Source organism: Microcaecilia unicolor, chromosome 11, assembly GCF_901765095.1.
Source record: "Microcaecilia unicolor chromosome 11, aMicUni1.1, whole genome shotgun sequence".
Lineage (NCBI taxonomy): Eukaryota > Metazoa > Chordata > Amphibia > Gymnophiona > Siphonopidae > Microcaecilia > Microcaecilia unicolor.
This window is the reverse complement of record NC_044041.1, coordinates 135,032,177-135,058,873: the sequence shown is the minus strand read 5'-3', so window position 1 is coordinate 135,058,873 and position 26,697 is coordinate 135,032,177. Positions and strand designations below refer to the sequence as shown.

Sequence of the window (26,697 nt, the reverse complement as noted above, 5' to 3'; positions counted from 1 at the left end):
CCAGGAACTCCGTTCACTAGGCAAATCTCTCCTAATTGCACCCTTCTCCTCCATCGCTAACTCCAGACTCCGTTCCTTTTATCTCGCCGCACCTTATGCCTGGAATAGGCTTCCTGAGCCCTTACATCTAGCTCCATCCCTGGCCGCCTTCAAATCCGGGCTAAAGACCTACCTGATGCTGCTTTTGACTCCTAACTTGTCACTTGCTCATAACCTCTCTTATCTTGTCTTCCTCTCTTCAATAGTCCCTTTCCCTTTGTGTCCTTCTGTCTGTCCTACCCTTATCCCTTATTGGTCCTGTCTGTCTGTCCTGATTTAGATTGTAAGCTCTTTGAGCAGGGACTGTCTTTTCTTCATGTTCAATTGTGAAGCGCTGCGTATGACTGGTAGCGCTATAGAAATGATTTATAGTAGTAGTAGTAGTAAATGCCTGGAATGCCTTCTTCATGGAAGAAGTGGGAACAAAAACCGTGATGGAGTTCAAGAACGCATGAGATAAGCACAGAGGATCCCTATGTAGCAAGAGGATGGAATCACAGCAAAACTTAAGTGGCTTTCAAACTTCAAACAAGGTGTGGAGGTATAACTTGCATGGAATGTCAGAAACTCCAAACAGGCATAGAGGGATGCAACCTGCACAGAGCAACAGGCACATGTTCCGGGTGTGGTGTGGGCAGGCTTTTAAAATATATGTGTACTTTCTATTTTACAAGGAGAATACATGTATATGTCAAAAAAATCCCCTGCTGAAATTTACACCTCCTCCATTTCTTGTGATCTCAGCCAAGTCACTTAAACCTCCATTGCTTTAGGTATAAACTAAGGTTCTGAGATTTTCAGGGACAGAAAAATGCCTACTGTATCTGAATGTACACAACTTCAATAGCTTGCTGGCAGTATATAAAATAAAATAATTAAAAAAAAAAAAAATATATATATATATATATATTTCAAAGCCATTTCCACAGCAAAACAGTAGAACCTGAAGAAATTATGACTTTACCCTGTACATGGGTAAAGCTAGATATGTAGCATCTCCAGCGCTTACACTTCAGATACACTGTGTACTCAGTTCACAGTAAAGCCAGTCTAGTTCCCTTTGTGCACCAGAGATACTACTTTCAGCTTGTTACTAGTCTACAGTTATACATGTGATCCCTGAGGCAGGTGACTGTGCCCACCGAAACACAGACCGAGTCAGGTCCGATTTTCACTGGTGCTTTTAATAAAGATTTGAAGACCTAATCCCCATGGCTGCTCATCATTTTTTTCATCCTCTACTCTTTCTTGGACTCATGTACGCACGTAGAGGTTTTGCTCCTGTGTTTTTTCTGCTTTTGATCTTGCATAATTTTACCTGTAATCTGAAGATGGTGTTGGGGTGGAGTATGCACTTATTATGCAAATGTTTGAATTTTCCAAACTATTCGTATGTTTTCCCTCAGCAAAACTATCAGGGGGATGATCAGAAGCAAACGCCAGCGCTAGAGGCTGTTAGCGCCATACTAGTGTCGGCGTTTGCTAACACCCCATGATCAGAGCCCTCGAGCGCGTGAAACAACGCGCTTGAGGGCTCTGAATGCAACTAGCATGCAAATGCATATTCATCCCCAAGGATCAGCAGCCAGCGCACCAAAGATTGGGTTGCTGTCCGTGGCAAACCCTAACGCCAGCTCCGAGCTGGCGTTAGGGTTTGCAGATCATTGGGGAGGAATGGTGAGCCCTGTCGAGCATGCATTTGCATGCTGGCAGGCCCCCATTCCCCCCAACAGAAAACCTGCAAGTGACAGGGGGCTGGAGATCTGGCGAACCTCTGGTCCCCCCGATGATCTCTCCCCCAGGTTCAGGGAGGGCTGGAGATCCGGTGGGTCTCCAGCCCCCCCTAACTCCCCCAGCAAAAGGTCCCTGGTGGCCTAGTGGGCGACCAACCAACACCCCCCCCCCCCGAGTGACAGGGGGGCTGGAGGTACACTGGACCTCCGGTCCCAACCGATGAGCTCCCCCTCAGGTTCAAGGAGGGCTGGAGATCCGGTGGGTCTCCATCCCCCCCCCTAGTCCCCCAGCAAGGGGTCCACTGGATCTCCAGCCCTCCCTGAACCTGGGGGGGGGACCGAAGGCCCAGCAGAGCTCCAGCCCCCCTGTCGCTTGGGGGGGGGGAGTTGGTTGGTCATCCACTAGGCCACCAGGGGACCTTTTGCTGGGGGAGTTAGGGGGTGCTGAAGACCCACCAGAACTCCAGCCTTCCCTGAACCTGGGGGGGGGGGGGGGGATCGTCGGGGGGACCGGAGGTCTGCCGGACCTTCAGCCCCCGTTGCTCGGGGCAGGGGTAGTTGGTGCCTGGTGGTCCCATGGACCTCTAGCCCCTGTGTTTGACAGGTTTGGGCTTTTGACAGCCCAGACCTGTCAAACAAGTGCGGGAGGATTGTGCTGAGCGCATGCTCAGGCACAATTCTCCCGCACTTCTACCCCATGATCAGAGATAATTACGTGCTTAAATTTGCATGCAATTATCTCTGATCATCAGTGCAGTAAAGCCCCGCGCTATTCCAGCGCTATTTTAGAGCGCTGTTTGGAACAGCGCAGGGCTTTTGATCATCTGCTTGTAAGTGCACAAATCTGCAGGTGTAACTGTGTGCAGGTAGGTTTCCTGGAGTAATTTTCAAAGTGAAAGAAAGTTCATCAAACATTGTTCCAGGTAGACTTGGGACAGTCTGGAAATAAACCATAAGAAACAGATCTACTATTTGGAATCTGCTGTGTACTTGTGTTCTGGACTGGCCACTGCTGGAGATAAGATATTGGGCTCGATAGACCTTAGTCTGACTCAGCATACATTATTTGTTCTTATGTACATAGAACTTTACTTTGAAAATTACAGTCTGTGAATAAAAGATACTTGCAGAGTTTAGACCAATAAAGGTTCATATCTGCACAGAGGGTGCCACCCTAAACTCCTTCAGGTTGATATTCAATTTGTGGCGGTGAGTGGCTTACAAGGCGCTTCCAGTCACAGGCTGATTTAACCCCGGATATTCAATGCCAGGGCATGTGTGGCTCCCAGCATTAAATATCCAGGTAGGACCGCCGACCTGGAAATTAATCAGGCACCAGCCAACATAAGGACTGGTGACCGGTCAACTTACTGCATAAAGTTTGGACAGACTGTCCTAACTTTATGTAGTTGTTTAGCTGGTTAGTGGACTGAAAATCACCACCAACTGGCTAAGCTGCCATTCTGCCCTAACTGCCCCTCTCCCCGGACTGCCCACAAACCAGTCATTCAGCATGAGTGGTTACAGGGGATATTCAGCAGCACTATGCTGTTAAATGCATTGAATATCTCTGGATAGCCTCACACAAGTGATTTAAATGGCTAGGAGCCTCTCCTGGCTGTTTAATTCACTTTAAATGTTGACTCCCTTCTCTGCTGCTGGAGGGGGGCTTTGGGGATGCAACTTATAGAAGAAGACGAAGCAGCAGCATGTTTTTTTCTTTTTGCCTTGGAAAGGAGTTGTGGGCCTGACCAAAATCTTTCCAGGGGAAGGGGACAGAACGGGACAACCAAATTTGGCATGATAGCTCCCTGATGAGAAATGGACTGAAACTACTTACTGGTTCTTCTGATAAACTGCTTTCAGCTAGGTTTTGAGTCTCTGAAGCCAGCTAGGATAAAAGAGAATAAAAAAATTGAATAAAATAGCAGAAGACAGTGTCAGACAATGGTTGCAATAGTTCCTGTACAGGTAAATTGTAGTTAGGACTGGTGTAACAAGGTAAGGATGGTGGTGGTGGTGAGATGATGTTTGGAAGTGCCAGGCAAGAATGGAGATCTCCTGTCCACTTACCTTGTTTACTGTAATGGCACGGGGAAATTGTCTGAGAAGGATATGCCAGTGCTGGAGCGTGGGCCTGTTTCTTAAGGCCCCTTGCTGTGTTGATTTGTTCTTGGCCCAGCTAGAGACCTGGAGGCAGGCCTGGCTGGGGTAGGGGATAGGGAAAGAGTGATGAGATGCCAGACAAAGGGGGGTGAGAGGGACCAATGAGATGCTGGATATGGGAGTGGATTGGAGGGGGAGTTGCCAGAAACCCTGGCTCTATGCCATCTGTGCCAACGTGCTTATGTAACTCTAGGTAAATGTGTGGTAAATCGTATGCAGTATCAGTAAATCTGTTGCTAGCATAGCTCTGTAAATATTTTACTGGCAGTGCCACAGTGCTGGTCCTTTATGAAAAGATGTTTAACTTGCCTCGGGAGAGTCGGAGTCAGTGAAAAGGCCATTCATAGACACTAGCTCCTTAAGAACGTTCTCAGGAATTTGAGGCCTTGGCAAAAAGGAAATATAATTAATGTAAAAATATACAACAGCACTAAACCCCCCCCAGTACAATTATAAAAAGAATTAATAAGCACAACCATAAAACAGCATATACATATATATGAAACATTATAAAGAGTACTCAGATGAAATCAAACCGCTTGATATTCAAAACGACTTATCTGGCCAGAAATGGCCAATGACCAGTTGCATTGCTTGTTCGGGACTGTCCACTAATTTTCAGCAGCACTTCACTGGTTATTGCTGCTGAAAATTAGTGGTTAGTGCCTAAGTGAAAACCGACTATTTTGGGAGCATTCCAGGGGCAGAATCAGCACTTAGCCAGTTAAGTGCCAATACTCAGCACTTAACTGGCCAGGGTAACTGCATAAAACACGATCCTATCTTTACGCGGTAACCCATGGCCGATTAAGTTCTGAGTATCGACTTAACTGGCTATTTGTTAGCCGGCTCTGCATACACCAGATAATGGCCTGGCATTGAATATTCAGGAATAATGCTGTCAGTGGTCAGCAAAATACTAACCGCTGCCAGCTGAATATTTATCCCAAAGTGAAAAGTCAGTTTCACAATAGCAAAAACTGACAGAAGCAGGTGGCACCTTATCTACTAACCAATTCTTTGAAGCATGAGACTTTGAGGACAAGAGTCCACTCCTTCAGATGCAGGGTCACAATATGAAGTAAAATACACCTAACCTAGGAGCCAATTTTCAGCAGCATGGTCAGCCTTATGTTTAAGTTAAATGCTTATTTTAGAAGTATTATTTGCGTTTAAGACTTGCATAAAAATGTTGGAGTCCAGTATTGATGCAAGATATGAATTACTGATCTTGCTAAAATGAGGAAAAGACTCAATACACCCAAACACTGACTTGAATTCTAGTGTCTAGGGTTGTGGTGATCATTATCGGTCTTAAAACCTCGTAGCGTATTTTTTCAATTTTTTTAGTCAGTTTTTATTTATTTTTAATTTTTTTTTATTTGTAGCATTTGTATCCCACATTTTCCCACTAATTTGCAGGCTCAATGTGGCTTACATTTGCCGTAATGGCGGTTGCCATTTCCGGGTAACAGCATTACAATTAATATTGCATTAAGGTGTATACATACATGGTCACAGACATGTAACATAACATAAATGGAACAGATCATGGTGTATATATACATCATGTGCATACATACATGGTAAAGAAGAATACATTATGGTATGCGTTAAGGTTCCTGAGTAACAGATTGGATTGTAACGTACATTAGGTCGTCGACTATAGAGTCCCTATTCAACATAAGGTTTAAAGTGGTATTACTTGATCATTAATATCAGAGAGTTTAATCAATCATGTGATAAGAGTTTGGTTTTGTATAGTGTTGTTGTTTTAGTATTTAAGATGAATGTTTATGGTATGCCTTCTTGAAAAGATCTGTTTTCAGTAGCTTTCGGAAGATGGTTAGGTCTTGCGTTGTTTTTATGGCCTTCGTAGTGCGTTCCATAGCTGCGTGCAGATGTATGAGAAACTGGTCGCATATGTGGATTTATATTTTAGTCCTTTGCAGTTGGGATAATGGAGATTGAGGAATGTTCATGATGATCTTTTTGCATTCCTAATAGGCAAGTCTATAAGGTCTGACATGTAGGTCGGAGCTTCTCCGTGAACACTTTTGTGGACCAGGGTGCAAACTTTGAATGCAATACGTTCTTTTAGTGGGAACCAGTGTAGTTTTTCTCTTAGGGGTTTGGCACTTTTGTATTTCGCTTTCCCAAATATGAGTCTGGCTGCTGTGTTTTGAGCGGTTTGAAGCTTCTTGATGATTTGTTCTTTGCATCTGGCATAAATGGCATTGCAGTAGTCTAGATGACTGAGCACCATTGATTGCACTAGGCTGCGGAATACTTCCCTTGGGAAGAAAGGTTTGATTCTTTTAAGTTTCCACATTGAGTGGAACATTTTCTTTGCTGTATTTTTCGCATGATCTTCGAATGTGAGATTTCGGTCAATTGTGACTCCCAGAATTTTCAGGCTATTTGAGACCGGTAGGGTGTAATCTAGGGTAACATAATAGATGACGGCAGAAAAAGACCTGCACGGTCCATCCAGTCTGCCCAACAAGATAACTCATATTTGCTGCTTTTTGTGTATACCCTACTTTGATTTGTACCTGTGCTCTTCAGGGCACAGACCGTATAAGTCTGCCCAGCACTATCCCCGCCTCCCAACCACCAGCCCCTCCTCCCAAGCACCGGCTCTGGCACAGACCATATAAGTCTGCCCAGCACTATCCTCACCTCCCAACCACCAGCCCTGCCTCCCAACCACCGGCTCTGGCACAGACCGTACAAGTCTGTCCAGCACTATCCCTGCCTCCCAACCACCAGTCCCGCTTCCCACCACCGGCTCTGGCACAGACCGTATAAGTCTGCCCAGCACTATCCCCGCCTCCCGATCTCAACTATTTATGGACTATTTATGGTATTTATGGTGTTGGGTTTGTTTGTATTGTGAGGACAGGATGAGACATTGTGTTTTGTCTGCGTTTAGCTTTAGTTGGAATGCGTCCGCCCATGAGTTCATTATTTGGAGGCTGTGTGTGATTTCGTTTGTGATTTCAGCTATGTCTTGTTTGAATGGGATATATGCATAAATGTATGAGTTGAGTCCTTGGTTGGATAGCGATTTGGCTAAAGGTGTCATCATTAGGTTAAAAAGGGTTGGTGAGAGCGGTGATCCTTGTGGTACTCCGCATTCAGGTTTCCATGGTGTTGACGTTTTTGAGTTAGAAATCACTTGGTAAGTTCTTGCTGTTAAGAAGCCTTTGAACCATCTTAATACGTTTCCTCCGATCCCGAAGTAGTCTAGGATGTTCGAGAGTATTTGGTGGCTGACCATGTCGAACGCGCTGGACATGTCGAATTGTAGGAGTAGTACATTGTTTCCAGTTGCAATTAGTTGCTTGAATTTGGTTATGAGAGTGGTTAGCACTGTTTCAGTGCTATGGTTGGATCGAAATCCTGACTGTGAATCATGTAGTATTGTGAATTTGTTTAGGTAATTGGTGAGTTGTTTGGTTACCATACATTAGTTTTACTATCATGGGGATGGATGCTACTGGTCGGTAGTTGGTTGTGTCATTTAGTTTTTTCTTTAAGTCTTTGGGTATGGGTGTAAGTAATATATTTCCTTTGTCCTTGGGGAAAAGTCCATGTTATAGCATGTAATTCAGGTGTGCCGTAAGGTCTGTTATGTAGTGTTTAGGGGCGAACCTTATTAAGCTACTGGGCAAATATCCAGTTTGGAGTGGGTTTTGGAGAATTTGTTGAGTGCTTGAGTTATGGTTTCTTCGGTTAGCAGGTCGAAGTCATTCCAGGTTCAATCTGCTGGATATTCACCAGGAGAGGGGTCCAGGCAATCCATAAATTTTTCGTGATCAGTGGTGTTGAGTAGTAATGTGGATCGAAGTTTTATAATTCTCTCATTGAAGTATTTGGCAAGTTGATTTGCTGATGGGGTATCTGTGTTGGCTGTGGTAACCGGTGTGATGTCTATTAATTTACTCATGAGCTGATAGAGTTTATGTGCGTCTCTGTAGTCTGGTCCTATTTTGGTTTTGTAATATGCTCTTTTTGTTTGTCTTATTGTGTATTTGTATTTTCTTGGCATTTGTTTCCAATCTTTAAGCGTATGTTCATTTTTCATTTTTTGCCATGCACGTTCGAGTCTCCTGACTTGTGTTTTTAGTTTTTTCAGTTCTTCGTTGAACCAAGGTATTGAGCTGTGTCTTCGTGTGGTGCAGTTTCATCTAGTATGCTCCTGCATCTGTCGTCCCAGTTTTGGAGATATTGTTTGGAGTCTGTCTGTGCTAACCATTCATTTTTGTAGATCTGTTGCCAGAAAGTATCAGGGTCGATCTGCCCTCTAGTGGTGTAGGTTGTGCCTTCTTGTTTGGGTTGTGTGTCTTTTTTCTGCCATTGTAGGGCAACGTTTAATTTATGGTGGTCTGACCATGGTACGGCCATCCATTTTGTATCTGTTAGTATAAGGTTTGAGTCTAAGGATAGTTTGTGTGTAAGGAGGTCAATTGTGTGTCCTTTGACATGTGTAGCTTGCATATTAGGTAGGTTGAGGTCCCATAGGTGTAGGAAGTCTTTGCAGTCCCGTGCATTGGTTGCATTAGGGTCTTTCAGGTGTAGGTTTATGCCCCCTATTATGAGCAAGTTGGAGTTGGATATACATGTATTCAATATAAAATCCATAAAGTTTGATTGGCATTCTTGCCAATTTCCTGGTGGTCTATAGAACAGGACCACGTTTAGATGGTCGTGCAGGGTAGCATGGTGGATTCTGAGACGATTTCGAGTTTTGGTGTTATAGACTCAGCAGTTGGTGTTACGGTGAAGTGGGATCTATAGATTAGTGCTATTCTACCTCCTCTTTTTTCTTTCCTTGTCCAGTGTGTAATTTTGTAACCTGGGGGACAGAGTTCTAAGATTATGGGGTCCTTGTGATCGTGGATCCAGGTTTCGCTGATGAGTACTAGGTCAAGATTGTCTGCTGTGATCCAGTCAGTTATTGTTGATGTTTTATTTACTATGGATCTGGCATTTATGTATCCCACCTGGATTGTTTGGTAGGGGTCTTTTGTGTTCGTAGTTGTGATGATTTTCTTAAGTTGTCTGTTCTCTTGTTGTGTAGGTTTGTTATGTCCTTTCTTTCCTTTGTGATATGTTTGTCCCTGTGGGGTAGTTTTATCATTGTTTTGATTGTTGTTATTCTGGTGAAGTGTGTTGTGCCTAGGTAGTCTGAAGAGGTTAATTAGTGTGGGTATGTTGTTGTTGTTTGTGAGGGGAGTGGTTAGTGTTTGGTGAATTAGTGATAAAGTGTAGGTTATTAGAATTAATTTGGTGATAATCATTTTGTTGTATCTCTTTGGGATTCTCTTTAAAGTATTCTCTTTAAGGTAATAAGAGATACATAGAAAGTATACAGTAAATCAGTGATTGTAACCTGCCTAGCTTAGAGAAAATACTGAGTTAGAAGGATATCTCAAGTGATCTGTCAGTCTGCAGCAAAGTATTTGAAAACATTAGGGGATTAAGTCATTCAATATTTCAGTAATGCATCAGTATTAAGAGATACATATAAATTATTCAGTAAATCAATGATTGTACCTTGCCTAAATTAGAGAAAATGCTTAGCTAGAAGGATATATCAAATAGTCAATCAGTCTGCAGCAAAACAGTTCACTTATGCTATGAGTCAGTTATTGTGCTCTGCATAAATTAGAGAAGATTCTGAGCTAAAAGATAACTCAGTCGTCCGCTCGATGAGAAGTCACCTTTCATGACTTCTATTGCAGGTCACTTTTTGAGACCCTACTGCAGGTCCTCACCTTTCCAGCTGAGCTCAGTTCCAGATGGTTGCCTGTCTCCTGATCCCTGCAGGTCCTGTAACCGCAGGCAATCTTGTAGGAGGTTTAATAGACTGGAGTGGAAGTGAGCCTATCTAGTCCGTTGTAAGCAAGGAAGCCATTAGGTTAATCTCTGTTTCCATTGCCCTGCACAGCCGTCATTGGTGTGCTTTCATAGCTCAGCAAGCAAGTCTATGAGCCGCTGCATGTACATTGTCGTTCCCTCGTTGCCTGTCCGTCTATAGCTTGTCCAGCACTGCTACCGTTGGCGGTGGGGTTCTCTGATCCCAGCCCGAGAGCCCAGCACCACATGCTCGAGCCTCCCCCCCAGCGTTTCCGGGCCTCCCGTCAGGGGAAGGACCAGGAGCCCAATCACGCGGTAATCTCCCCCATCAAGCTCGGCTCCGCCGCCGTCGCAACCCTTCACTGACCTGTTGCTCCGCTCCGGCGTCTGTACCTCCGTCACTTGGTCCAGTCCCCAGCAAGAGCGCAGAGTCCCTGGGGCCAGCAATTCCCGTGACCCCCGCCTCACAAGCTCCTGCCGGGCGAGGGTAGGATCGGGATCGCGGCTCTCTCTGGCTCCTCGTGGCTCTCTGGATGACTCGGTCCGGTCCCTCTCTTCGCTTGCCTCTCAGTCTCGGTCGCGGGTGGGCAGAGCTGGTTTGCGGCATGCTCCATGCCTCCACGTGGAGAGGGGCACCCCCGTCTCTCCATGTTCCGGATCACCGCCAGTCAGTCGCCGAGCTTGTCAGCGGCCTTGTGTACTGGAGCTCCGAATGCAGCCACCACAATGGTCTTGCTCCGCTCTCGCTGCCCAACACCGTCCGGTCCCTCTCTTTGCTCGCCGCTCGGTCTCGGTTGCAGGTGGGCTAAGCTGGTTTGCGGCGTGCTCCGTGCCTCCATGTGGAGAGGGGCAGCCCCGTCTCTCCCTGCTCCGGATCACCGCCAGTCAGTCGCCGAGCTCGTCGGCAGCCCTGTGCACTGGAGCTCCGAATGCAGCCACCGCAATGGTCTTGCTCTGCTTTCGCTGCTTGACGCCCAACACCGTTTCCAGGGGTTGGAGCTCCCGCAGGTCAGTCCTGCTTCGGCGCCATCTTCCCCGGTTGTCCTTAGTTTAAAACATATATTTGTTTTTATGGTTCAACGTTTTTTATTGGTGACATGTCAAATGTACAAATTCAACTCTCCAAAGTTACATCACTGCTATATCAAGCATCAGCAGAAAATATATCAATAGCAACAGTCATCACTTTTTATCCTTATCATTCCCTCCCCCTATTATGTTTCAAAGTCAAGTCCCAGTTAATCCAGTATTAACTGGAGCGGAGTCCCCTCAAACCTACAGGACAGCAATGCAGACAAAAAAGATGCTACTCGCTTCCAGTATCTCTGTACAATTTTACATTCCCAAAACGCATGGTAAAAAGTATTATCTGCTTCACTACATTTCAAATAAGATACTGAGCGAACTCCCCCCACCCTATATAATTGGACTTGAGTAAAATATGCTCTATGTATTATCCTAAAGGCGCATTCCCTAAGTCCAGCTCCACTGATCAATCGAGGGATACCCTTTAAATGCGCTACAATGTCCCAGGATATCAAGTCCATTCCCATGTCCTTCTCCCATCTCTGTCGAAGCTGGGCTAGTTCCTTCCCAGGCAATAGGCCCCAAATCCTCTGCTGAATGCATGAAATAGAAGGTGACTCCTCAGAGATTTCTTCAAAGAACAACCTGATCTTCTCCCCCAGCCTATACTTTAATGCTTCTTTATCTAATGACTGCACATGTTTTATCTGACAATAAGCAAACATATCCCCCCATCTACCAGCCCCGGATGGCATCAACTGAGGCAATGATTTAATTGTCTCTTCCGTACCCAAGATTGCTTCTAGGCAGCTAAGACCCATCTGCTCCCAGTATGTAAAGGCTGGATTCTCTAACCCTGGCAAAAACTTCGGATTGCCCTTAATAGTTAATAGTTCTGTTATTCTCCGGTTCCCCCCTAGCCACGTCCCTAATGTCCGCCACGAATCTCGTAAGGGCAGCAGAAGTATGCTGTTCTGAAGTGGCTGCGGCAGCAGAGCTCCATGTGTATGAAGTAGTGTTATAAGTTTGTATGGACTAAAGTAAGCTTCTTCAAATCTAAGGGGAGTATGTTCACTTGATGAGAAAACCCAGTCCTTCATTTGTCGCAAGAGACATGCTATATTATAGTGCTGAAGATTAGGGAGGCCTAGTCCCCCCTGCCTCCACCCTCCCTGCAAGAACTTTTGTTGGACCTTAGCTTTTTTTTTCGCCCAGCAAAATCTCGTCACTAGATGATAGAAGTGTTTAATGTCTTTTTGTAACAGCCGTATCGGCATTGTCTGCAACACATATAGCCATCGAGGCAATATCAGCATTCTAATAAGACAAATCCGACCTATTAGTCAACACACTCCAGGAGTCCAATTGTCGGACAGTTTGTTCTAACAGCCAGCTTCCGTTTAATTTATACAGTGCTTCCGTTTTATCCGCTAATAAAATTCCTAGATATCTAAAAGATTTATCTGTCCACCTCAACGGAAAATCCCCAGACCAAAGATTTTCTGCACCCTGATTCACCGCCAACGCCTCTGATTTCTCAAGATTTAGCTTAAATCCTGAGTAATCTCCAAATTTATTTGTTACATTTGTATCCCACATTTTCCCACCTATTTGCAGGCTCAATGTGGCTTACGTAGTATTGTAGCGGCGTTTGCCGGTTCCGGTCTGAACAAATACAAAGTGTGCACAAGTACAAGGTGTGGTTGTGGTAGAAATTCGCTAAAGATCTCTAAAAGAGCCTCCATAGAGATCCAGGGTTTCATTAGTAACACTAGCAGGTCACCAGCAAACGCAGCCAGTTTAAACTCTAACCTCCCAATCGACACCCCGTGAACAGCCAAACACGAACTAATGTCTGAAATCAATTGATCTAAGTACAACGCAAATAACAATGGCGACAAAGGGCACCCCTGTGTAGTTCCACGCCCAATCACAAAGTCTCCCAAGTTATTTCCATTGAGTGAACGGGGAACAATATAGAGCCCGAATCGCCTGTACAAACCAGCCCTGAAATCCGTAAGCTTCCAATACAGAAAACAAAAAAGGCCACTCTACGCGATCAAACGCTTTTTCTGCATCAAAACTTATCACTATGGCCTTTTCCCTAGTTAAACCCAATCTTTCCAATGAAACCAAGATGCTCCGAAGGTTTTTAGCAACAGATCTGCCCTGGACAAATCCCAACTGTGCCTCATGGATAACGTGGGTTAACACCCTTCCCATTCTATTAGCCAGTATTTTTGCAAAAAGTTTTACTTCCTGATTCAATAAGGGAAATAGGTCTATACGAGGTCATCAGCTTTCCATCCCTCTTTGGCTTAGGAAACACTATGATCCGGGCTAAATTAAGATGTTCCGGCAACCGACCTAATTCCACCCACGCGCTAAACACTTCAGTTAGCGTGGGGACCACTGACTCCCCCATCAATTTATAAAACTCAGCTTTGAACCCGTCTGGGCCTGGAGCCTTGCCCACTTTACTACGCCCAATGGCCCATGTTACCTCATCCTCACTGATCGGGGCATTCAAGCATTCAGGGTCTTTTTGTCTCAAATTAGGGGTCGCTATTCCCTTCAAATAAAGATCCCCTGAAGCCCCTCTTTCTCATCTGCGCTGTAAAGTTTTTGGTAAAAAGTCTGGAATGCATTCCGTATTTCCTGATCTGTATGGATTAGTTTCCCCCTGTTATCTTACTACTACTACTTAACATTTATAAAGCGCTGCCAGGGTTACGCAGCGCTGTACAATTTAACACAGAAGACAGTCCCTGCTCGAAGAAGCTTACAATCTAAAGGACAAAAAAGTGCAGTCAATCAAATTGGGGCAGTCTAGATTTCCTGAATAGATGAATAATGGTTAGGTGCCGAAAGCAACACTGAAGAGGTGGGCTTTGAGCAAGGATTTGAAGATGGGCAGGGAAGGGGCTTGGCGTATGGGCTCAGGGAGTTTATTCCAAGCATAGGGTGAGGCGAGGCAGAAAGGGCGGAGCCTGGAGTTGGCGGTGGTGGAGAAGGGTACTGAGAGGAGGGATTTGTCCTGTGAGCGGAGGTTACGGGTAGGAGCATAAGGGGAGATGAGGGTAGAGAGGTAATGAAGGGCTGCAGATGGAGTGCATTTGTAGGTTAATAAGAGAAGCTTGAATTGTATGAATTGTAATAGACACTATGCTTCTAGAGGTATACTTTGGTGCAATCAGCCTAGCTAGCAGTTTCCCCCCCTTATTCCCATGTTTATAATATTGAAATCGATAATAGGTCTGAGATTTAACCTCTCTATCATGCAGTAAGGAATTTAGGGCTGTCTGAACCACTATCAAATCCTGCCTTATTCGAGAACTCGGATTCATACCAAACTTTTTCCACAGCCCTGCCAGTTGATTTTCCAGTTGTATGATTTCACTATTTCTAGTCCTCTTATATTGGGCGGCATGGCTAATAATTTCTCCTCGCAACACTGCTTTCGCTGCTTCCCAGCAGATAGGAGTGCCTTCTACCGAGCCCTCGTTAAAGTGTCTATAGTCTGCCCACTTAACTAGCAAAAAATCCCTGAATTTTTCATCCTTAAAAAGATAACTAGGGAAGGTTCAACCCCATGTCTTACGTTCCACATCTCCCACTTGCCAAGTGATCTGAGATAACGCACGGTCCAATAGTAGCTTCCCTAATATATGTAAAAGATATGCGCGATGTCAACAAGTAATCAATCCTTGAGTGCGTATTATGGGCCCTTGACTGATGTGTATATTCCCTTTCCAAAGGGTGTAATGTGTGCCAGACGTATACAAGATCCGATACTGCACAAAAATCAGGTAGGTCTCTAGTACCACTCTGTCCTGATTCCATGGGAGAATGTGATATGTCCAGCTGCGGATCCCATGCCATATTAAAATCTCCCCCCAGCATCATAGGGAATGATTCCATTTTATTGAGCGTTAAAAGTAATCTCTTATAAAATTTAAGGTCCAAAACATTCGGAGCATAAATACTACCCAAATTAACCTGTTGTCTGGTCACTGTGGTGTTACAAAATGTACAAAATGTATTGACCATCAGGGTCTTTCACCACATTGTGAATCTGTGATGCCACTCCCTTCCAAAATAAAATAGCCACTCCCCCCATGCGTCTTACCGCCGCTGAAGATACGCAATCCCCCACCCACCATCTAGCCAATTTTTTATGCTGTAGGTCTGACAAGTGAGTTTCTTGTAGGAACACAATCCAGCTTATTTTCGAAAGAGAAAAACACCTATATTGACAAAATCGGGAGATGGGCGTCTTTCTCCCGTGGGCGCCAAATTCGGTATAATCGAAAGCTGATTTTGGGCGTTTCCAACTGCAATACGTCACGGAAACGGATAAAGTTGACGGGGGCGTGTCGGAGGCGTGGTGAAGGCGGAACTGGGGCGTGGTTATTGGCCGAGGAGAGATGGGCGTCTTTAGCTGATAATCAAAAAAAAAGGCGTTTTTACCACGATTTTGGGTCACTTTTTTTGGACCCTTTTTTTTCACGAACAGGTCCCGAAAAAGTGCCCCAACTGACCAGATGACCACTGGAGGGAATCGGAGATCACCTCCACGGACTCCCCCAGTGGTCACTAACCCCCTCCCACCAAAAAAAACCCCACTTTAAAAACTTTTTTTCCAGCCTCTATGCCAGCCTCAAATGCCGTACCCACCTCCATGACAGCAGAATGTGTTCGATCCTCTCACAGCCTTTCCCTGGGTCAGATGTGGCTCTCGGGTGCACTACAGGGTCACATCAGCATTGCATTGTGGTGGGTGTAGGATACTGGGCTCCGTGATTTCATTAGCTTGTGTTACAGTCTCATGATGTTGGTAGTTGGTAGGCTCTTCTCCCATGGTGCTTTTCTCCCTGCCTACTGGGTCAGAGTGTGCCCTGTTGTGTTTCCTGTTGTAGTCCATGCGGTAGTGGCCATTTTTGTAAGCCAGTTTTACTTCCCTTTCCTGTGTTAGCCACGTTACAGAACTTAGTTCTTACCTTGAATGTGGCTGAAAGAGGGCATTGTACACCATTCTGCCAGCTCTGACCTACTGCTAATCTCAGTACCAGGGAGACTTGTTGCCAGTGGGGCACAACCTCTGATCTGCAGTTAACTGTGAGTAAAGGCGGTTATTCCAATAAAGGACGTTTTCGGAGAGATTAGTCTTCCGGTGTCAACTGGTGTGCCAATGTTATACAGCAGCAACAAGTCCTAGAGGGTACCGCAGTGCACTTCAGCCAGGTGGACCCAGGCCCATCCCCCCCTACCTGTAACACTTGTGCTGGTAAATGGGAGGCCTCCAAAACCCACTGTACCCACATGTAGGTGCCCCCTTCACCCCTAAGAGCTATGGTAGTGTTGTACATTTGTGGGTAGTGGGTTTTGGGGGAGGGGGTTTGGGGGCTCAGCACCCATGGTAAGGGAGCTATGCATGTGGGAGCGTTGTCTGAAGTCCACCGCACTGACCTCTAGGGTGCCCAGTTGGTGTCCTGGCATGTCATGGGGGCGAGTGTACTATGAATCGTGGCCCCTCCCATGACCAAATGGCTCGGATTAGGACGTTTTTGAGCTGGGCGTTTTTACTTTCCATTATTGCTAAAAAAAAAACCCACCCAGCTCAAAAACGTCCATTTTTTCGAAAATACGGTTCGGCCCGCCCCTTCAAGGACCCATTCTCGGAGATAAACGCCCATGGAGATAGGCGTTTCCGTTCAATTATTCCCCTCTATATCTGCCCTAATACGTTGAAGGTAATGTAAGATTTTCGACCTCTTTATAGGAGAATGGATCCACCCTACATTCCAAGTGATGATCTTACTCATTTTCCCCAAGTTGATGCCACATGATATCAGCCAGTGAATACCTTCATCTACTGAAAGGAGCCAGCCCAGCCTCTGACCCCTCCCCCCCACTTGTCTTCGGTTATACCCCCATACATACTCCAACACAGTACTATGGCCTAAATCCCAATCTTCCACAGCATTCAACCATATAGCCCCCTAAGCAGATCCCCCATCCCAACCCTCAATTCCTTTCCCTACCCTTCCTCCCCCTTCCCTATCCCCTGATAAACTCCCCCAATTCCCCCAATGGTCCCCAAAGGATCCTAGTCACTTCTAATGCCCCTCCTCTAAACCTTTGATAAACAACCCACTTCCCAACATACTTCCATTTCTTTAACCCAATATCATCCGAACTCACTCTTCAAAACTTCCTATTTGTGCACGTTCTGCACCTTGGTACTAAACAAAACTTCAGTTAAAATTATCTTTCCCTTATGCCCTCCCCTGTTCATATATCCCATTGTGTTTAATCCCCCCTCATTATGCAGCGCTAACCAGTGATTTTTTTATCCCCTTGCACAGCTGCTATAGGGCCTTAGGTGGCTACCAAACCTCCGCGGGCTTGTTATTCAAGTTCCATTGAGCAGCTCCAAGTGTCTTCAAGTTATGGGTTCCAGAATCAATGCTAGTTCAAGATCGTCCCTTTCTCCACTGCCGCTATACGAGGTTTCTCATTCTGATTCATTGGTTAACCAGTCCATCTAAATCCAATCCGATTTCTTCAGCTTGTACTCCTAGGCTCCAGTTGCTGTAAAAAGACTTGCGCTTCTTCTGCAGTAGTATAGATCTTAGTCCGATTGGTACACAATTCTTAGCTTTGCGGGGTATAATAAAGAAAATGTAATTTTGCATTGCGCCAATTCAGAGTAAACAGACGAAAACTGCCTTCTCTGAGCAGCTACTCCAGCTGAGTAGTCCTGCAAGCACAGAACTTTCTGATTACCGCTATGCAGCTCTTTTCCACCTCTCAATGCTTGCATAATGGCAGCTTTATGTGTAAAACTGAGAACACGACAAATGACCACTCTTGGCCGAACAGCATTCGCTTGTTTAGGGCCTAAGCGATATGCCCTCTCAATTCTTAACGGGCCCAAAGTTGGTGGCAACTCAAGTTCTTTAGCCAGCCAGACTTTTCCGATCTCCACGATCTTCAGCCAGTCCTACGAGACGAGACGTAAGTTGTTACGTCTCAACCTGTTTTCTAGGTCTTCAATTTTATCAGCATAGGAAGTTAGCCGTTTCTTTATCTTACTATGATCTGCCTCCATTTTCGCCATGCGGATTTCTAGATCGCTAGCCTGCTGCTGGTAAGTCGTCATGTCCTTTTTAATTTGGGCAACGTTGTTATGCGATTCCAGCTTAGCTTCCAGGGACCCCAGTTTCTTTTCTAATATTGTCTCAAGCGCACTGGTAACTTCTCCAACTATTTCCGCTGCCCATGCGGAACTGACCAGCGAGGACGCCGGGCTAGCCGGGGCCGCCATCTTGTCCTCTATCGGCCTGATTTTCTCTTTGTCTTTTCTTACTGATTTGGCAGCCATTCTCTCTGTTTTCCGTTTCAGGGTGTTCACCAATCTCTCTGCCGTGCTTATCCTCAACCTTAGATGGGTATTCACCCGATTTTCATGAATTTTGCAGCAGGGTTATCGAGTTGGCAGGAGCGAAACGACTAGCGGCCACTCCTGTGCATAGCGTCACGTGACCTCCCATATATTTATTTTTTAATTATTTGTTTCAGTTTCTTACTGCAAATAGCAAATAACTTTCAATTATTATTTATTCCAAAACCACTTATGTTCATCTTATTTCTAAAAGAAAAATATATGTTTTAAACTAAGGACTAAAAATTTAATAAATAAAAACAGACTAAAAAAATTGAAAAAATACACTACGAGGTTTTAAGACCGATAATCACCACAACCCCAGTGAAAGACGCTAGAATTCAAGTCGGCGTTTGGGTGTATTGAGGTCTTTTCCTCGTGTTAGCAAGATCAGTAATACATATCTTGCATCAATACTGGACTCTTCAAACATTTTTGTCTAATTTGATTTTTTAGAGCCACAGTTATTTTTCTCTTTTTTTCTGTTACTAAGACTTGCATAACCCAGCAATTATAACTGTATATTGCGTACACATCTAATCCCGGTTTTACAAGGTTGGGATATACATGTTTAAACTCAAAAATGTGAATCTGGCAAGGGGCATGATCTGGGTATGTTTCGGCAGGCCTAGGGCAGGACTGAAAAACCAAACATTTATGCCAATAAAGATCAAAGTTAAGATTTAGTTCTGCTACCCAGGACATCTAGGTTTCAGAAAACTGCTCGTACTGATCAGCGCTCCACTGGAGTGATTAGGAGAGATCAAATCATTACTCTTGCTGTGATTTATGTCCCTTCTAAAAGTGAAAAAAATTCAATCATTGGGTGTGATTTTGAATTCATCTCTTTCTATGTCAGATCAGATCAGTAAAATGATCAAAACTATATATTTTAAATTGAAGGTGGTTAAGTGGTTGAAAGATTTTTTGACTAAAGAAAATTTTCGTACAATTATTCAAAGTACGATGATGCCTTACTTTGATTATTGCACGGACTTTTGATCGGTATTCCTAGAAGATTTTTGTGATCTTTGCAAGTTGCTTAAAATCTGCAGCATATGTTAATACTGGGTTTATTTATTTATTTATTGTATTTGTATCCCACATTTTCCCACCTTTTTGCGGGTTCAGTGTGGCTTACAATATGAGTTAAATGATGGAAATACAATTTGTTACAGATTGGTTATGGATTACATTGTGCAGAGTTATGCGAGACAATCGAGGTGTCGTTAAGGAATGTAACAATGGAACACAAACATTGAAACGTTGGAAGGAGACAATGGGAGCTTAGAGGGCGATAATAAGGCGTGAAGACATATGGTATATATCTTTCTGTGAGAAAAGGTATGAGTGATGTGATATTACGGGAATGAGAGTTCAGAAGTGGATGTATGATGCATTAATGAACAGTAAGTATGGACTTTATGTGTTTTGATTCTTTCCGTAAATTTTTTCAAAAAGATGGGTCTTCAATAATCTGCGGAAGGAAGCTTGCTCATGTATCGTTCTTAAGTTGCGCGGCAGTGTATTCCAAAACTGCGTGCTCATGTGAGAAAAGGTTGACGCGTGTAGCGCCTTGTATTTCAAGCCCTTGCAATTGGGGAAGTGGAGGTTAAGGAAGTTTCGGGATGATCTTTTGGCGTTTCTGGGTGGTAAGTCTATTAACTCAGACATGTAGGCTGCGCTTCGCCGTGAATGATTTTGTGGACTAATGTGCATACTTTAAAAGTGACGCGTTCCTTGAGTGGAAGCCAGTGCAGTTTCTCTCGTAATGGTTTTGCACTTTCATATTCTGGCTTTCCAAAGATGAGTCTGGCTGCCATATTCTGGGCTGTTTGAAGTTTCCTCAGTGTTTGCTCTTTGCAACCTGCGTATAGTGAGTTGCAGTAATCCAGATGGCTGAGTACGAGGGATTGCACTAGGCTGCGAAGGACGGATCTTGGGAAGTATGGTCTTATCCTTTTCAGTCTCCACATGCTGTAAAACATCTTTTTAGTTGTGTTGTTTGCATGAGTTTCGAGCGTTAGGTGGCAGTCGATAGTGATTCCAAGGATTTTTAGCGTTTCTGAGATTTGAAGGTTTAGGTTTGGTGTGTTTATAGCGGTGAATTCCTTTGTGTTGTATTGGGAGGTGAGTATCAGGCATTGAGTTTTTTCTGCGTTTAATTTCAGACGAAATGCATCTGCCCATGTGTTCATGATGTGTAGGCTTTGACTGATTTCGTTGAAGATTTCATTAATGTCTTGTTTGAAGGGGATGTATATTGTCACATCATCAGCGTATATATATGGGTTGAGGTTATGGTTTGATAGGAGTTTTGCCAGAGGGATCATCATTAGGTTGAAAATGGTTGGTGAGAGAGTTGATCCTTGTGGTACTCCACATTCAGGTGTCCATGCCTTAGACGTGGTCGAATTTGATGTGACTTGATACGAACGTTGGGTTAGGAACCCTTCGAACCAATTCAGGACATTTCCTCCAATGCCAAAGTATTCGAGTATGTGTAATAGGATTCCGTGGTCAACCATATCGAAGGCACTTGACATGTCAAATTGTAGGAGGAGTATATTGTTGCCAGTCGCAATTATTTGTTTAAATCTAGTCATAAGGGTGACTAATACTGTTTCTGTGCTATGATTTGATCGGAATCCTGATTGGGCATCATGCAGTATTGAGTGTTTGTTTAAATAGTTTGTGAGTTGTTTGGTTACCATTCCTTCGGTTATTTTGGTTATTAGTGGTATGGATGCTACTGGCCTGTAGTTGGTTATTTCACTCGTGCTTTTCTTTTTTTTTTTTTTAACTTTAAATGTTTTTATTGAAGAGGCAGGATAACACTTGTACAACCATATAGGTGTGATAACAACTCCCCAATAAACAAACAAATCGGATTATACATGCCAATCACTTAACGGATACTACACAACAGCTCAATCACTATAGCTGTAACAAACTAGGATTACCATCCTAACCCCATCTATGTTATCATACTTTGAAGAAAACTCTCCCCCCTTTTCCCTACCCCCCCCCCCCCCCAAGCAGTGCACTGGCATAAATAGTCCCTACCACCCCTACCCCACCTATCCTAATCATTCCTTTCCTACCCCCATCCCCCCCTGCCCCCCCTCCCCTCCAATCCTATCACGTCTTTATTTTCGCCACCCATTCTTTCAACTGGGCCCATCCTCTCCGGCGCCGCAACTCCCCATCTCTACGGTATGCCATAAGGTGCTCCAGCATTATGAGTTGCTCAACTTTACCCTTCCACTCGCCCATGGAAGGGGGATCTATATTTTTCCACCTGCGGGCTACAAGGCACTTTGCCGCCGCTAGGCCCCAACGTAACATTTTACTCTGTTCCCAGGATTCCCTTTCATTATGTATTCCAAGCAAACACACCCGCGGGCTACACACCATGGACTCTCCAGTCATGATTACCATTGCCTTCACCACCTCTATCCAGAAAGGCAATAGTAGTGAACAAGACCACCAAATATGCAAAAACGTACCCCTTTCTTTTCCACATCTCCAGCACCGGTCAGAAGCAGTAGGGTACATACGCTTGATTCTCTCAGGAGTATAGTACCATCTGGAAAGTACCTTATATGCATTCTCCTGCACTAGCGCACATGTAGAGGCCTTCTGTACCTCCCTCATATCCGTTCCCATTCCTGATCACTAAACCTACAATTTAAATCTGATTCCCATGCACCTTTAAAGCAGAATGGAGTGGGGTCACTACCTCTAATGAATCTTTACAGCACCGAAATAGTTCTAGGCACCCTCTGCAATATACCCCATAAGTTCTCCAGGCTCTCTCTTTCTTGGGCGTGACTCCCCCTCCACCCCATTGTTCCCATGAATAGTTTAATCTGAACATATGAAAAATAATCTCCTTCTGGGAGACCATATTGTACCTTCAATTCCTCAAAACTTTTTATCCATCCTCCCTGTAGTAGATCCCGGAAGCAAGAAAGGCCCAGATGATCCCATCTCAAAAAGACTCTATTATCCTTCCCAGCCCCAAATTTCGGCTCCCATCGGATCTCAGCTCTAGTTGATACTCCCTCTCTCTGTCCCCACTTCCACCGAAACTCCTCCCAAGTCCGTAGGAGATGCCTAACAAATGGATTTTCCACCCCAACTAACCTTTCTCCCAATCCCTCCGTTGTCCATAAGAGTGATTTTAAGCCCCTCTGCGGGAAATACTCCTGTTCCACCTGCCCCACTAACTTAAGTAGTTTCTTTTCCCACTCCACAACCATCTTAACCTGAGCTGCCTGATAATACCATTCCAATCGCGGTACTGCTCTGCCCCCTCTTTCTATTTCTCCCCATAACACTTTCCCTGCTAAACGCGGGTGTTTACCCCCCCAAGCAAATTGAAGGATTTGACGTTGTAACTTATGCAACATCTCCCTGGGCACTGCCACCGGCAAGCTCTGGAACAAAAACAACATTCTGGGCAAGATATTCATTTTAATGACCGCCATCCTCCCCCACCATGACAACCACATACCCTTCCACCGGGACAACTCTAGCCGGATGCGGTGTATAATTTTCCCATAATTAAGATCGAAGATTTTATTTTGATCCCTGGGGACCAGAACCCCCAAATATCTGAAGTGGTTCCTAGCCCACTTAAAGGCAAACCTACTTTTCAGACGAATTTCCACTTCCTGGGGGACTGAAATGCCCACAACCTCATACTTGTCCATATTGATTCGCAACCCTGTATACCTCCCAAACTCACCCAACACTTCCCTTACCACCTCTAATGTGGTCTCTGGTTCTGTCACATAAAGCAGCATGTCATCAGCATAAAGGGCCACTCGATGTTCCTTCTTTCCCAGTCTAAACCCACGGTACCCAGGGTGACTGCGAAACATCACGGCTAGGGGCTCAATATAGATGGCGAACAATAGGGGTGATAGCGGGCATCCCTGCCTGGTCCCCCGCCCTATTGCAAAGAGTGGTGTATATTGGCCATTAATCTGAATGCAAGCTCTTGGGGCTCTATATAAAGCTGCTATCCACCTGCAAAAGTTCCCTCCTATATCCATACGCCGCATCACCTCTCTCAGAAACTCCTAGTCTACCCTATCAAACGCTTTTTCTGTGTCTATTGCTAACAACAGGGCTCCCGGGAGTCTCTGTTGTGCCTCCCACTGTAGGTGAAGAGTACGGCGTATTTTATCTCCCACCTGTCGACCCGGAATGAATCCTGACTGGTCCTTTCCTATCAATCCTGGTAAAACCTGTCCTAGCCTATTGGCCAAAACTTTGGCCACTATCTTCACATCGATACTTAATAAGGAAATGGGGCGGTATGAACCACAAGTAGTGGGATCTTTATCTGGTTTTAACAGCAATGAAATCCCCGCCTCCATCATTGAGTTCGCAAAATCCTGTCCCTCCAAAACCCCGTTCCCTAATCTAATGAGCTGGGGTCCCAATTCTTCAGCATAACATTTATAAAATCGCACAGTGAAGCCATCTAATCCCGGGGCCTTCCCATTCGGAAGATTCTTGATTACCCCTTGCACTTCCCCCCATCTGATCGGCTCATCCAATCTAGCTTGCTCAGCCGCCTCAAGACTTGGGAGCTGTATCCGGTCGAGAAATGACTCCAACCCTACCTGTCCGTAGCCTCCTCAGCCTTATATAACTGTTCGTAATAATACCTAAAGCTTTTGGCTATATCTGCGTCTGTATAGTACCACCTACCCCTTCCATCCTTTAGTTTTTGTATAAGAGTCTTAACCCGCTTTGCCCTCAACCTACGAGCCAGAAGCGCACTGGGTTTGTTCGCAAACTCAAAGATCTTCTGCTTCCATTTAGTTTGCATATGTTCTATCTCTCTCATTTGCAACTGTGCCAGTGCCCCCCGTACCTCCCTGAGTTCTTCCCCCACCTTCTTTGTGGGCTGCCTTTTATGTTGTTTCTCCAGACGCACTAAGCGTGTATGCAACTCCAAAGATTTCCGACCGCTTTCCCTCTTTTTCCAAGCCCCCCATTTAATGAACGTGCCCCTCACCACTGCCTTCACTGCATCCCATAAAGACCCATCCGAAACTTCACCATTGTCATTAAACTGGTAATAGTCCTTTATAGCACTCCTGACATCTCCTCTTACTGTTTCATCCCCCAATAGGGTTTCATTTAGCTTCCAAATCCCTCCCCTCTTCCTACCTACTAACCCCTTTAACCTAATCCAGACAGGAGCATGATCAGATACCTGACACGCTTCTATCTCTGCCTCCTCTAACATATGCCAACTGTTGCGATGCACCCATATACTGTCCAATCTGGCATATGACTGTGCAGCAAGCGAATAGTGAGTATAATTTCTTTGTGTCCCATGCAACAATCTCCATCCATCCACCACCTCGCATTCTTTCAAAAAAGACATCAAAGCCTTGCGTCCAGAACCCCCTCCGCCGCCCCGTCCTCTGGAGTGATCCAGGTCTGCATCAGGGGCAATATTGAAATCGCCCCCTATTATCACTTGGCCTTTAATGAAATCCTGAAGTTCTCCCTTCAATAAGTCAAAAAACTGCTTCTGACCTTCATTCGGTGCATAGATATTAATAAAAGTAATCTCCTTATCATGTAAAAATCCCCTGATTCCCATGCATCTGCCACTCGAATCCCAAAATTCTTCCTGTAAGTTCAGCCCGCAGGTGTTTCACACCAGAATGGCTACCCCCCCAACCCTTCTGGGTTCCCGTCCCTGGTGTGTCAATACCACCCCAAAGGACCTGCGCTGTAGCAGATGTGCATCCCTCGGTCTCAGGTGTGTCTCCTGAAGTAATATCACATCCCATTTTAACCTATTCAATTCTTTAAATACTCTGCATCTTTTCCCCTGATGGTTGAGCCCGTTTACATTCCAAGAACCCATCTTTAGTGTTTCCCCAAGTCCCGCCCCTCTCCTCCCTCCTCCCTTTGACAGTCCCCCTTCTCCTCCCCCCACCCCTCCTCCCTTTCTCCCGACCCTCCCTCCCCTCTCCCCCATCCCTTGCCGATCCCTGGAGCAGCAGATCAGCCACAGTAGGAAATTAGACGTACTGTCCCTCAGGCCTATATCAATATTATCTAAGAACTTACCAACCCTCTTCCCCACACCTCCCAATATACCATAAATTCCTCCCGCCTTCCCACCCCCCATTGCCCCCGTCAATCTCCGCCCTCCTCCAACCCAATCTTCTGTCCCCCCTATAACAAACATCCCAACATATAACCACACTGAGTCTTACTACAAGCCCTCAACAAGCATTTTATAGTTCAGTAGGAGACAGATCAACTCCTCCCCATTCGGACCGTCTGTCAACCGCTGTACTTCTGGTCTTCCACAGCCTCCTTTCTGCTATCCTCTTCTTCGCCCCCATCAAAGGCCATTATATTCCGTGCCAACGTACAATATTGGTGCCTCCACCTCAGAGGAAAAGGAATCGCTCATGCCTCCACTGAGGTCTACCACTCCATCTCCACTCCTTGCTTGTCAGTCCCATTTTCCTATATATCTTAATTTGTCCCATAGTCAAACCTGATATTCTCCCTGTTCTGTATGACGACCCCAACAGTGCACCTTTTAGGAAGCTTGTTTGTCTTTACTCTTGCCTCTCTCGACCACCACTTGCCATGCAGAGTCCCGTCGAGGAACTGCTTGAGCCCGCATGTCTGGAATCTGTGCCGGAACCTCCTTGCAGCCCAGGGCTCTCAATGCCGACCACACTTCCTCTGGTGTTGTGACCTTGCGAGACTTGCCATCCACAGTGATCCAGACTGCAAAGGGGAACAGCTACCGGTATTTAATCCCCTTAGATCGCATAAATCGGGTAACTTCTTTAAATGTTCCCCGCTTCAACAACGTGGTACGGGCCAGGTCCTGAAAAACTTCTATTTTATAGTTTTTCCATACAATCTCCTTGCTCACCCTGGCTTGCCGCAAGATCAGTTCTTTTAACGGGAAATCCTGAAAGCACACAACCACATCTCTCGGCTGAAGGGCTCCACGAGGTCCCAGTGCTCTATGCGCCCGCTGTATGCGTATTTCCGGGGGATGCGCCTCTGACCCAACAGACAAGATATGCAGGCAAAGATCTTTCAGAACAACCTCGCAGTTGGCAAAAATGTCTAATTCAGGGATACCCTTAAACCTAAGGTTGATACGCCGTGACCTATTTTCGAGCTCCTCCACTTGGTCTCTGAGCTGGCTCAACTCCCCCTGTTCCTCTGCTGCTTTTCTGCGCATCGAATCCACTTCTGACTGTAGGGCCACCATCCCCTCCTCCACTTCACCCACTCGGGACCCTAAATCATGCACCTCGGCTCTTATTTCTTTAAGGGCATTCTGGACATCCAACCTGATCCCCTCAAAGTTTGTTTTTAAATCCTGGAGCAGCCCAGCCACATCAG

At 45.3% G+C, this 26,697-nt stretch overlaps 1 protein-coding gene across 1 annotated transcript in view; it reads right to left on the bottom strand.

Moving 5' to 3' along the window:
- SPTBN2 (spectrin beta, non-erythrocytic 2) overlaps positions 1-26,697 on the bottom strand; it is a 1,201,559-nt gene that overhangs the window by 93,438 nt on the left and 1,081,424 nt on the right. The window contains exons 31-32 of the mRNA XM_030217767.1: positions 4,248-4,323; positions 3,613-3,663 (exon numbers count right to left, since the gene is read on the bottom strand). Coding sequence (XP_030073627.1) covers positions 3,613-3,663; positions 4,248-4,323 — 127 coding nt within the window. The remainder of the gene's footprint in view (positions 1-3,612; positions 3,664-4,247; positions 4,324-26,697) is intronic.